Source organism: Salvelinus fontinalis, chromosome 25, assembly GCF_029448725.1.
Source record: "Salvelinus fontinalis isolate EN_2023a chromosome 25, ASM2944872v1, whole genome shotgun sequence".
Taxonomy (NCBI): domain Eukaryota; kingdom Metazoa; phylum Chordata; class Actinopteri; order Salmoniformes; family Salmonidae; genus Salvelinus; species Salvelinus fontinalis.
In genome coordinates, this window is record NC_074689.1 from 6,202,865 (window position 1) to 6,215,154 (window position 12,290).

Genomic DNA, 12,290 nt, shown 5'->3' on the forward strand with positions numbered 1-12,290 from the left:
AAGGATTTTGGTTTTTCTGTTTCCAGGAAACTTCCAACCAGGGTTTCTGGAAACCTGGGAGTTTTGGGAAAGTTACTAGAATTTTACAACACTTCCTGCAAATCACATTATGCTGGCTAGCAAAGCGATGTATAGTTAGAATAAGCAATAATAAGTAACAGATTTTTTTATTCACTTACAACCTTCATTCAGAATGAGTGCCAGAACATTGTGTGGAGGCTACCTAAAATCTTTCAACTGCAACAAACATTTCTGTTACGAGTGAAAAATCAAATTAATCGTTATGATTAGTTTAGAAAACTGTATGCTATGTATCTTTGTGTAGCACAAGATTAATCAATCAATCAATTCACATGCACAAACGTAGATATTAAAACAAACAATTATAAAAAAAATCTACCTGCAATAGAGCATGCTGGGAAATTATTGATGACTTCCCAAACTCAGTCCTAGGGAGCACTAGGAGTGCACGTTTAGTTATTTGCCTTAGCACTACACAGCTGATTCAAATAATGAATTCATCATCATCATCATCATGCTTTGATTATTTGAATCATGTGTGGTGCTGAGGCAAAAACCAAAACAAGCACCCCTTGGAGTACCTAGGACCGAGTTTGCGAAACGCTGCCGTAGCGTTTGCGCAAGGTAGTCTTTTTGTCTTCTACTGAAACTAATACCAAACCAATCAGGTGGTTGTTCGACAAATCAAAGCTTTGGACATAATTGATCACATGCTTCTGATAAAGTGACAGAGGCACTGGCACACTGCTTCGAAGTAAACTTCTTAGCAATTTTGACACATGCCTCTGAGCTTCGGTATCAAATGTAACATCAATAGCTGTATTATGGTAAAACTAAGCCCTCAAAATAAGGCCTTATGAAGAACATATGTTATTGTGTTACATAATAAATGAAAAAATTACTAATTCACTTTGGATCTCACTTACAAAAAAAGGTGCTAAGTAGAACCATACAGGGTTCTTCGATTTGTCCCCAAAGGGTGACCCTTTTTGGTGCTGTATTGAATATGTTGTAAAGGGTTCTATCTAGAACCCTCTATGTAGGGTTCTTCAAAGAACCCCCCGTAGATGGTTCTACCTTGAACCCTCAATGAAGGGTTCTACCAATAACCATTTTATCACACAAAGATTCTTCCTAAAACCGCCTTCCTTAATCACCTAAACTGGAACAACCATCTCAGTAACGGTTGAAATACATCCAATTACTAACAGATTGGATTAGTTTAGAGAACTGTATGTAATTTATTTTGTGTAGCATAAAATGTATCAACCAATGAATGTGTATGCAAAAACACATTATAGTAAAACAAACAATTTTGAAAATATTCCTGCAAAAAAGCATGCTGGTTAATATCATATATGGTTTTATGTAGAATCCTTCTGGCCTTCCAAAGAACAATCAAAGAACCCTTCCTTCCAAAAACTGTCCTATGATGTTAAAGGGTCTTGGTAGAACCCTATCCCTCCACAAATGACTATTTTGGAACCCTTTTTTCTAAGTGTATGACATAAACTGGATGAATGCAACAATCATATCTCTGTCACTAACAAATACAGTCATGGGTGTTATAAATCTCCAATTTACTTGAAAAGCAAGGCACTCTGGGAAAGGCTTGAATAAGGCTTTACACTAAGCAGTGTATTTATTTAACACTGTTCTGGTGTCTATAGGTCCACAGACTCAACTGTTTCAGTTGATTGAACACTCTGTGTTCATTTCTTATTTTTTGTATCAATGGAGAATTTGCTGTATAGGCCCACAGGTTTATTGTGTGCCAACTCTGCTCGGTCGAAGTGGTCAGCAGAAATCCTTGCTCCCATTTTGACTTCACACTCAGACCCTGACATCCTGAAAAGCACCCTTTTTACCCAAAAAGTTTAACCCCAAATATTTTACGTTTGTTACCTGGTTGTCTAAACATCATTATTTTGCTTGTGATCTCCTTATTTGCAGCCACCCTGGAATGTGTGAGAGTGGACATGATGCAAAATGAGAACAAGAGCGACCACCACTGTCACTTGTACGAAGGCAAAAACAACATTCTCATCGTCCGCAGGGCCCAAGAGTTTCAGATGACCCTTCAGTTCAACCAGCCCGTAAATCCCAGTGACACATTCCAGGTTGAGTTTTACATTGGTAAGACGTTTTTACACATTTCCACCAATGTAGTGTACATTCCTTTCTGCTGGTTAAAAATGTCATTACATCCATTGCTTGACTTCAATGATGGTGATGTATGAATTACAGTATTCAACAATTGATAATAGTTTTCATGGGAGGGGCTGTGTGTTAGTGGTGAAGTTGCATCTCAATAGTAAAATTGTTTCTCTCCTAGTCTCCTCTCTGTCATCTGTGCTTAGCCTCTGTAGCCAATCAGAAACTGAAAATTAATAAAAGTGCCAAGTTGAAAGAAAAACACATTATTGACATATTCCCATCTAAACATCTGTAACATCTGTTGATCGTAACCTTGGGGTGCCTCCCGATTCTCCAAACTTCTCCCCAAGTGTGCACTTGCACACTTCCAATCATGGATTTAGGGAGTTTCCACTATTGTTGAATCCATGACAGAGTGTGCAAGTGCACACTTTGGAAGAAGGGTGTAGAATAGGGACGTGTCCAGGGTGTCTCTCACACATTATACTGAATGCTTACATCATACTCACAGGGGAATTGCTGAAAATATATCTATGTGCTCGATTCAATCCATATTGCGGAAGTTCCGATGTATAGAGCGATTGAAATTTAAAGGTAATTTCCGATTGAGATGGCAGCGTTTACTGTGAATGCAGTCTCCACAAACACAGGAACATTGCCTTTAAATTTAAATCGTATTATACCACGGAACTTCTGCAATACGGATTGTATCGAGCTCTAGGCCCTTTAGTGTCAGCTACAAAACTGCAACATGTCAACTAAGTACAAACAAAATAGGAACGACAGCAAAACGACTGCTTAAGAAGTATGACACCATTTAAAAAAATCTTCAAACGACTTACCTTTCACTTATGCCTTGAAAAGGCTTTCATGCTCAATATATTTTTACCTCCCCGAATGTGGTGTTGTCCTCTTACATCTGCTGTGAAATTCTTAGTTTACTGTGTTCAAAAGGTTTTGAGAATAGGGCATAAAAAAACTAAGCAGAGAGCACAATATTACACTAAATATCCTTTAGCCTAGATTTATTGGATTTGAGAGAGTGGTTGCGTGGTAATTTTGAGGCACTTCTAAAATAATGGTGTCACGACTTCTGCCAAAGTCGGTTCATCTCCTTGTTCGGGCGGTGTTCGGCGGTCGACGTCACCGGTCTTCTAGCCAATGAACAATTCCCGACAAGGACATGGGGGAAACAGAGGGAACATATACAACATGTAATTAGGGAATTGAAACCAGGTGAGTGTGACGATCAGACAAAAAAAATGGAACATGAAATATGGATCGGCGATGGCTAGAAGACCGGTGACGTCGACTGCCGGACACCGCCCGAACAAGGAGAGGAACCGATTTCAGTAGAAGTCGTGACAAATGCTGCAATTGGACATGCATCATCCTTGTTGAAACTATGAGAGTGTTATGAATGAAGATACAGTATGTGAATTGACATATGTGCAGCTACAGCAGCATACCCTGGTACCCTAGTAATCCATCTGCAGTTATTGGTTTGCAGTCGTGTAAAGTAACTAAGTATAAAATACTTTGAAGTACTACTTAAGTACTTTTTTGTGAGTAGCTGTTCTTTACTATTTATATTTTTGACAACTTTTTACTTTTACTCCACTACATTCCTAAAGAAAATAAGTACTTTTTACTCCATATATTTTCCCTGACAGCCAAAATTACTTGTTACATTTCGATTGCTTAGGCGGGACAGAAATAGAGTCAATTTCACACACCTATCAATGTAACTTGTTGTCATCCCGACTGCCTCTGATGGACTCACTAAAAACAAATACTGTATTTGTAAATGATGTGTGAGAGTTGGAGGTGTAACGTTCGTCGTCTGAAGAAGGATCGGACCAAAGCTCAGCGCGGTAAGTGTTCATGATTATTTATTTAAACTGAACACTGAGACAAAATAACAAAATGGAACAACACAAAACAGTCTGTCTGGTGCAGACACAAGACATAAAACAACTACCCACAAAGCATCGGTAGGGAAAAGCTACCTAAGTATGGTTCCCAATCAGAGACAACGATAGTCAGCTGTCCCTGATTGAGAACCATACCCGGCCTGTCACATTCTGACCTTGGTTCTTTTGTATTTTCTTTGTTTTAGTATGGTCAGGGCGTGAGTTGGGTGGTTAATCTATGTTTTGTGTTTCTATGTTGTGTTTTTCGGTTGGCCTGATTTGGTTCTCAATCAGAGGCAGGTGTTAGTCATTGTCTCTGATTGGGAACCATATTTAGGTAGCCTGTTTTCTGTTGTGTTTTGTGGGTGGTTGTCTTCCGTGTCTGTATGTTCCACACGGAACTGTTTCGGTTTAGTTCGTTCAGTTATTGTTTTCGTATTTCAGTGTTCAGTTTGTTCCATTAAATATTCATCATGAACACTTACCATGCTGCGCTTTGGTCCTCCGATCCTTGTTACTCTTCATCCTCAGAGGAGGAAGAGGAAAGCCGTTACACGGCCAAAACAAAGAAATACAAAACATAGGGGAAAAAACATAGAATGCCCACCCAAATCACACCCTGACCAAACCAAAATAGAGACATAAAAAGCTCTCTACTGTCAGGGCGTGACAGGAGGTGTGCCCCTGGTTGTCCATAAATTAAAAAAAACAAGAAAATCCTGCCTTCTAGTTTGTTAAATGTAAGGAATTTGATGTAAAGCATTTACTTTTACCCAAGTATGACAATTGAGTACTTTTTCCACTACTGATGGTTTGTTGCATTCCAGGTCACCTTAATTGCAGTCGCTCTGCACAGACTACCACGAACAGTATCTTCTGTAATGTTGTTGTGATATTGAGCAGACCTCGACTTGTGTTGGTTGATGTGTTGTTAACTCAACAGTTTTTTTGGTAGCACTTTATTTTACAGTAAAGAAAATGACCAGGTATTTATCAAATAACTGTCATGGTAACACAGTAATTACACAGTAATAACTTCTGATTTACTTGCTTTGTTTCTTCACGGCTCATTAAAACAATAACTACTTGGTACCATTTGTTACCAACTGAGGTTAATTCTTTGAAGAATGTACCAGAAAGTATCGATTGTTACCACATAATGTCATATTAAATACTAAGAGTACAGTGGAAACATGAGTGTCTATATGTGTTGACGTTTCCCCTGTCATGTCACCCTCTCCCTCAGGTATCAATACCAACGTGTTGAATGGCACAAAGATCATCATCTCCTTTGACGGCTCACAAACTGGGAATTGGACCGGCCGCATGCTACAGCAACAAGGGGATGTGTGCGTGGTGGGCATCACCCCTTCTGCGGACGCCATCATCGGAAAGTACTACACGAATGTGGCGGTCATCGGTTCCAATGGAGTTTCAAGGACACAAAAGGACTCTGGAACAGACTTCTATCTCCTGTTCAACGCCTGGGCGGCCAGTGAGTGGAATCTTTGTGGATTTTTGTTTGTCTTCTGAGGACTGCTTAAGATAAGATAAAACATATGCATTAAACACCCCTTATGGGGAAAAACGAATGATTTCACTTGTGGAAAATCACATGAATTAACTTGTGACATTCAATGTAAAATCATGTGAAATTGTGTTTTTGAAACAGTAAACGTGATAATATTTCACATTAAGTTTCACATGTGGATTCAAATTTTCACGTTAATATTTTACATGAGATTTCACAAGTGATGCCTCTCCAAACAAAAATGTGACGTTAGGATAAATACACAAACTGTGTTTTTAACATACAATGTAAATAATTGAATAATATGTTATAATAATATTATTCAACATGTTCTCACCTGGGATATGAACTCGCAACCTCTTAGTTGAAGGTATTCCAATATTCCTGCTACACCACCACGTCTGTGTCAGTGACTGATTTAACCTGTATTCCAACTATTTGGACTTGAGTAAATTCAATCTCAGCTTTGTCAAATTAAGAAAAAGCACTAAAGGAAAACTTTATATTTACAATAATAATATGCCCCACCAACATAAAACAACTATACAGAAAACCAACTCACATAATCAATGATCAGAGAATATTCAGATGGAACTCATGTGCAGAGATGTATTATAGGTATTGAAAGTGTAGAGGAACGCTATAGTACAGACTTTGCAGCGCAGCAGATTGATCAGCATACCCCAAATTCATTGGTTGTGAGTTGAAATCCCAGGTGGGGTCATATTGAAAAGTCAGTACTAAGTGATCATGTCAAATGGAATCATATTATCCTTGATTAGTGTAAAAATTATTTATTTTATCTGAACATCGTACCACTTACTTTGAAACCCCCATATCGTTTCATTCCCCTAATTTTTTTTAACGTGTGAAATTTTCACGTGAGAAAAATAACAAAATGTCACATGTTGAGCTGAAATTTTCACATGTAAAAAAAAAAGACACCATTTGTGAAACTGAAAATGAAAACACTGCACCACGTTAACGTGAACTCTAGGTGGTGCAGTGTTTTCATTTTCAGTTTGTGAATTCACACGTTTAAAAGAAATAGGGGAACGAAGGCTATGAGGGGCTGTGCCGTGTGGAGATTATAACAGAACATGGCCAAGATGTTCAAATGTTCATAAATGACCAGCATGGTCAAATAATATTAATCACAGTAGTTGTCGAGGGTGCAACAAGTCAGCACCTCAGGAGAAAATGTCAGTTGGCTTTTCATAGCCGATCATTGAGAGTATCTCCACCGCTCCTGCTATCTCTAGAGAATTGAAAACAGCAGGTCTGGGACAGATAGCACGTCCGGTGAACAGGTCATGGTTCCATAGCCGCAGGCAGAACAGTTGAAACTGGAGCAGCAGCTCCAGGTGGACTGGGGACAGCAAGGAGTCATCATGCCAGGTAGTCCTGAGGCATGGTCCTAGGGCTCAGGTCCCCCAAGAGAGAGAAAGAAAGAGAGAATTAGAGAGATCATACTTAAATTCACAGAGGACAACAGATAAGACAGGAGAAGTACTCCAGATATAACAGACTGACCCTAGCCCCCCGACACATAAACTACTCCAGCATAAATACTGGAGGCTGTGACAGGAAGGGTCAGGAGACACTGTGGCCCCATCTGATGATACCCCCAGACAGGGCCAAAGAGGCAGGATATAACCCCACTCACTTTGCCAAAGCACAGCCCCCACACCACTAGAGGGATGTGTTCAACCACCAACTTACCATAATGAGACAAGGCAGAGTATAGCCGACAAAGATCTCCGCCACGGCACAACCCAAGGGGGGGTGCCAACCCAGACAGGAAGATCATTTCAGTGACTCAACCCACTCAAGTGACGCACCTCTCCTAGGGACGGCATGGAAGAGCACCAGTAAGCCAGTGACTCAGCCCCTGTAATAGGGTTAGAGGCAGAGAAACCCAGTGGAGAGATCGGAACCGGCCAGGCAGAGACAGCAAGGGCGGTTCGTTGCTCCAGAGCCTTTCTGTTCACCTTCACACTCCTGGGCCAGACTACACTCAATCATATGACCTACTGAAGAGATGAGTCTTCAGTAAAGACTTAAAGGTTGAGACCGAGTCTGCGTCTCTCACATGGGTAGACAGACCATTCCATAAAAATGGAGCTCTATAGGAGAAAGCCCTGCCTCCAGCTGTTTGCTTTGAAATTCTAGTGACAATTAGGAGGCCTGCGTCTTGTGACCGTAGCATACGTGTAGGTATGTACGGCAGGACCAAATCGGAAAGATAGGTAGGAGCAAGCCCATGTAATGCTTTGTAAGTTAGCAGTAAAACCTTGAAATCAGCCCTTGCCTTAACAGGAAGCCAGTGTAGGGAGGCTAGCACTGGAGAAATATGATACATTTTTTTGGTTCTAGCCAGGACTCTAGCAGCCGTATTTAGCACTAACTGAAGTTTATTTAGTGCTTTTTCCGGGTAGCCGGAAAGTAGAGCATTGCAGTAGTCTAACCTAGAAGTAGCAAAAGCATGGATTCATTTTTCTGCATCATTTTTGGACAAAGTTTCAGATTTTTGCAATGTTACGTAGACGGAAAAAAATCTGTCCGTGAAACAGTCTTGATATGTTCGTCAAAAGAGAGATCAGGGTCCAGAGTAACGCCGAGGTACTTCACAGTTTTATTTGAGTCGACTGTACAACCATCAAAATGAATTGTCAGATTCAACAGAAGATCTTTTTGTTTCTTGGGACCTAGAACAAGCATCTCTGTTTTGTCTGAATTTAAAAGTAGTTCGTTTTCAGCCATCCACTTCCTTATGTCTGAAACACAGGCTTCTAGCGAGGGCAATTTTGGGGCTTCACCATGTTTCATTGAAATGTACAGCTGTGTGTCATCTGCATAGCAGTGAAAGTTAACAATATGTTTTCGAATAACATCCCCAAGAGGTAAAATATATAGTGAAAACAATAGTGGTCCTAAAACGGAACCTTGAGGAACACCAACATTTACAGTTGATTTGTCAGAGGACAAACCATTCACAGAGACAAACTGATATCTTTCCGACAGATAAGATCTAAACAACGCCAGAACTTGTCCGTGTAGACCAATTTGGGTTTCCAATCTCTCCAAAAGAATGTGGTGATCGATGGTATCAAAAACAGCACTAAGGTCTAGGAGCAAGAGAACAGATGCAGAGCCTCGGTCTGACGCCATTAAAAGGTCATTTACCACCTTCACAAATGCAGTCTCAGTGCTATGATAGGGTCTAAAACCAGACTGAAGCATTTCGTATACATTGTTTGTCTTCAGGAAGGCAGTGAGTTGCTGCGCAACAGCTTTTTCAAAAGAATTTGAGAGGAATGGAAGATTCGATATAGGCCAAAGGTTTTTTATATTTTCTGGGTCAAGGTTTGGCTTTTTCAAGAGAGGCTTTATTACTGCCACTTTTAGTGAGTTTGGTACACATCCGGTGGATAGAGGCATTGATTATGTTCAACATAGGAGGGCCAAGCACAGGCAGCAGCTCTTTCAGTAGTTTAGTTGGAATAAGGTCCAGTATGCAGCTTGAAGGTTTAGAGGCCGTGATTATTTTCATCATTGTGTCAAGAGATATAGTACTTAAACACTTGAGTGTCTCTCTTGATCCTAGGTCCTGGCAGAATTGTGCAGACTCAGGACAACTGAGCTTTGGAAGAATACGCAGATTTAAAGAGGAGTCCGTAATTTTCTTTCTAATGATCATGATCTTTTCCTCAAAGAAGTTCATGAATTTATTACTGCTGAAGTGAAAGCCATACTCTCTTGGGGAATGCTGCTTTTTAGTTAGCTTTGCGACAGTATCAAAAATACATTTCAGATTGTTCTTATTTTCCTCAATTAAGTTGGAAAAATAGGATTATCGAGCAACAGTGAGGGCTCTTCGATACTGCATGGTACTGTCTTTCCAAGATAGTCGGAAGACTTCCAGTTTGGTGTGGCGCCATTTCCGTTCCAATTTTCTGGAAGCTTGCTTCAGAGCTTGGGTATTTTCTGTATACCAGGGAGCTAGTTTCTATGTTTTTTGTTTTTAGGGGTGCAACTGCATCTAGGGTATTGCGCAAGGTTAAATTGAGTTCCTCAGTTAGGTGGTTAACTGATTTGTGTCCTCTGACGTCCTTGGGTAGGCAGAGGGAGTCTGGAAGGGCATCAAGGAATCTTGAGTTGTCTGAGAATTTATAGCATGACTTTTGATGCTCCTTGGTTGGGGTCTGAGCAGATTATTTGTTGCAATTGCAAACGTAATAAAATGGTGGTCTGATAGTCCAGGATTATGAGGAAAAACATTAAGATCCACAACATTTATTCCATGGGACAAAACTAGGTCCAGAGTATGACTGTGACAGTGAGTAGGTCCAGAGACATGTTGGACAAAACCCACTGAGTCGATGATGGCTCCGAAAGCCTTTTGGAGTGGGTCTGTGGACTTTTCCATGTGAATATTAAAACCACCAAAAAAAGAACATTATCTGCTATGACTACAAGGTCCGATAGGAATTCAGGGAACTCAATGAGGAACGCTGTATATGGCCCAGGAGGCCTGTAAACAGTAGCTATAAAAAGTGATTGAATAGATTTCATGACTAGAAGCTCAAAAGACGAAAACGTCAGTTTTTTTTTTTGTAAATTGAAATTTGATATCGTAAATGTAAGCAACACCTCCGCCTTTGCGGGATGCACGGGGGATATGGTCACTAGTGTAACCAGGACGTGAGGCCTCATTTAACACAGTAAATTCATCAGGCTTAAGCCATGTTTCAGTCAGGCCAATCACATCAAGATTATGATCAGTGATTAGTTCATTGACTATAACTGCCTTTGAAGTGAGGGATCTAACATTAAGTAGCCCTATTTTGAGATGTAGAGGTATCACGATCTCTTTCAATAATGGCAGGAATGGAATAGGTCTTTATTCTAGAGAGATTGCTAAGACGAACACCGCCATGTTTAGTTTTGCCCAACCTAGGTCGAGGCACAGACACAGTCTCAATGGGGATAGCTGAGCTGACTACACTGACTGTTCTAGTGGCAGCCTGCACCCTATTTCATTGTGGAGCTAGAGGAGTTAGAGCCCTGTCTATGTTGGTAGATAAGATGAGAGCACCCCTCCAGCTAGGATGGAGTCCGTCACTCCTCAACAGGCCAGGCTTGGTCCTGTTTGTGGGTGAGTCCCAGGAAGAGGGCCAATTATCTACAAATTCTATCTTTTGGGAGGGGCAGAAAACAGTTTTCAACCAGCGATTGAGTTGTGAGACTCTGCTGTAGAGCTCATCACTCCCCCTATCTGGGAGGGGGCCAGAGACAATTACTCGATGCCGACACATCTTTCAAGCTGATTTACAGGCTGAAGCTATGTTACGCTTGGTAACCTCTGACTGTTTCATCCTGACATCGTTGGTGCCGACGTGGATAACAATATCTCTAAACTCGCCAGTTTTAGCTTTGCCAGCACCATCTTCAGATTAGCCTTAAAACCTCTAACGAGCCCCTACCCCGGGTCCGGGAGCACCCCCCACCCCCCCCCCCCCACACTGATTAGCATTGCTAGCATAGCGTCACAATTAAATAGTAGCATCTAAATATCATTAAATCACAAGTCCAAGACACCTAATGAAAGATACAGATCCTGTGAATAAAGCCACCATTTCAAATTTTTAAAATGTTTTACAGGGGAAGACACAATATGTAAATCTATTAGCTAAACACGTTAGCAAAAATCACAATTTTTCTTGTCCACCATTTTCTCTCAACACCAGTAGCTATCACCAATTCGGCTAAACTAAGATATTGATAGCCACTAACCAAGAAAAAACCTCATCAGATGACAGTCTGATAACATATTTATGGTATAGGATAGGTTTTGTTAGAAAAATGTGCATATTTCAGGTAGATATCATAGTTTACAATTGCACCCACCGTCACAAATGGACTAGAATAAATAAATAGAGCAACGTGTATTACCTAATTACTAATCATCAAACATTTCGTAAAAATACACACCATACACTAATCGAAAGACACAGATCCTGTGAATACAGACAATATTTCAGATTTTCTAAGTGTCTTACAGCTAAAACACAATAAATCGTTATATTAGCATACCACATGTGCAAACATTACCAGAGCATTGATTCTAGCCAAAGAGAGCGATAACGTCAACATTGCCAAAATATATAAATTTTTTCACTAACCTTCTCAGAATTCTTCCGATGACACTCCTGTAACATCATATTACACAATCCATATAGAGTTTGATCGAAAATGTGCATATTTAGCGGCACAAATCGTGCTTACACAATGGAAATACTGTCCAACTACTCAAGCAATCTGCCCGGCACCATCATGATAATACAACTATTTTTATCGAAAACTATTCATAAACTTGACTAAAAAAATACAGGTTGGCCATGAAATGAAAGATGCATTAGTTATTAATGCAACCGCTAAGTTAGATTTTTAAAATTAACGTTACTAGACATACAGTGTGCGTTACAGACGGTGTCACTATTTACCATTATTGAGTTTACATTTTTCCACATAAAAATGGAATAACATCATAAATAGCTCTTACTTTTCGACGAGCTTCCATCGGAATCTTGGCCAAGTGGTACTTTGTCCAAAAGAATCGTTGCTTGGTTGTAAAACGTTGCATTCAACTTCTGATATAGCAGCTA

The 12,290-nt window shown here is 40.2% G+C and overlaps 1 protein-coding gene across 1 annotated transcript in view; it reads left to right on the plus strand.

Moving 5' to 3' along the window:
• LOC129822806 (coagulation factor XIII A chain-like) overlaps nt 1–12,290 on the plus strand; it is a 44,523-nt gene that overhangs the window by 6,310 nt on the left and 25,923 nt on the right. The window contains exons 3-4 of the mRNA XM_055881229.1: nt 1,975–2,157; nt 5,338–5,586. Of these exons, the coding sequence (XP_055737204.1) occupies nt 1,975–2,157; nt 5,338–5,586 (432 nt within the window). The remainder of the gene's footprint in view (nt 1–1,974; nt 2,158–5,337; nt 5,587–12,290) is intronic.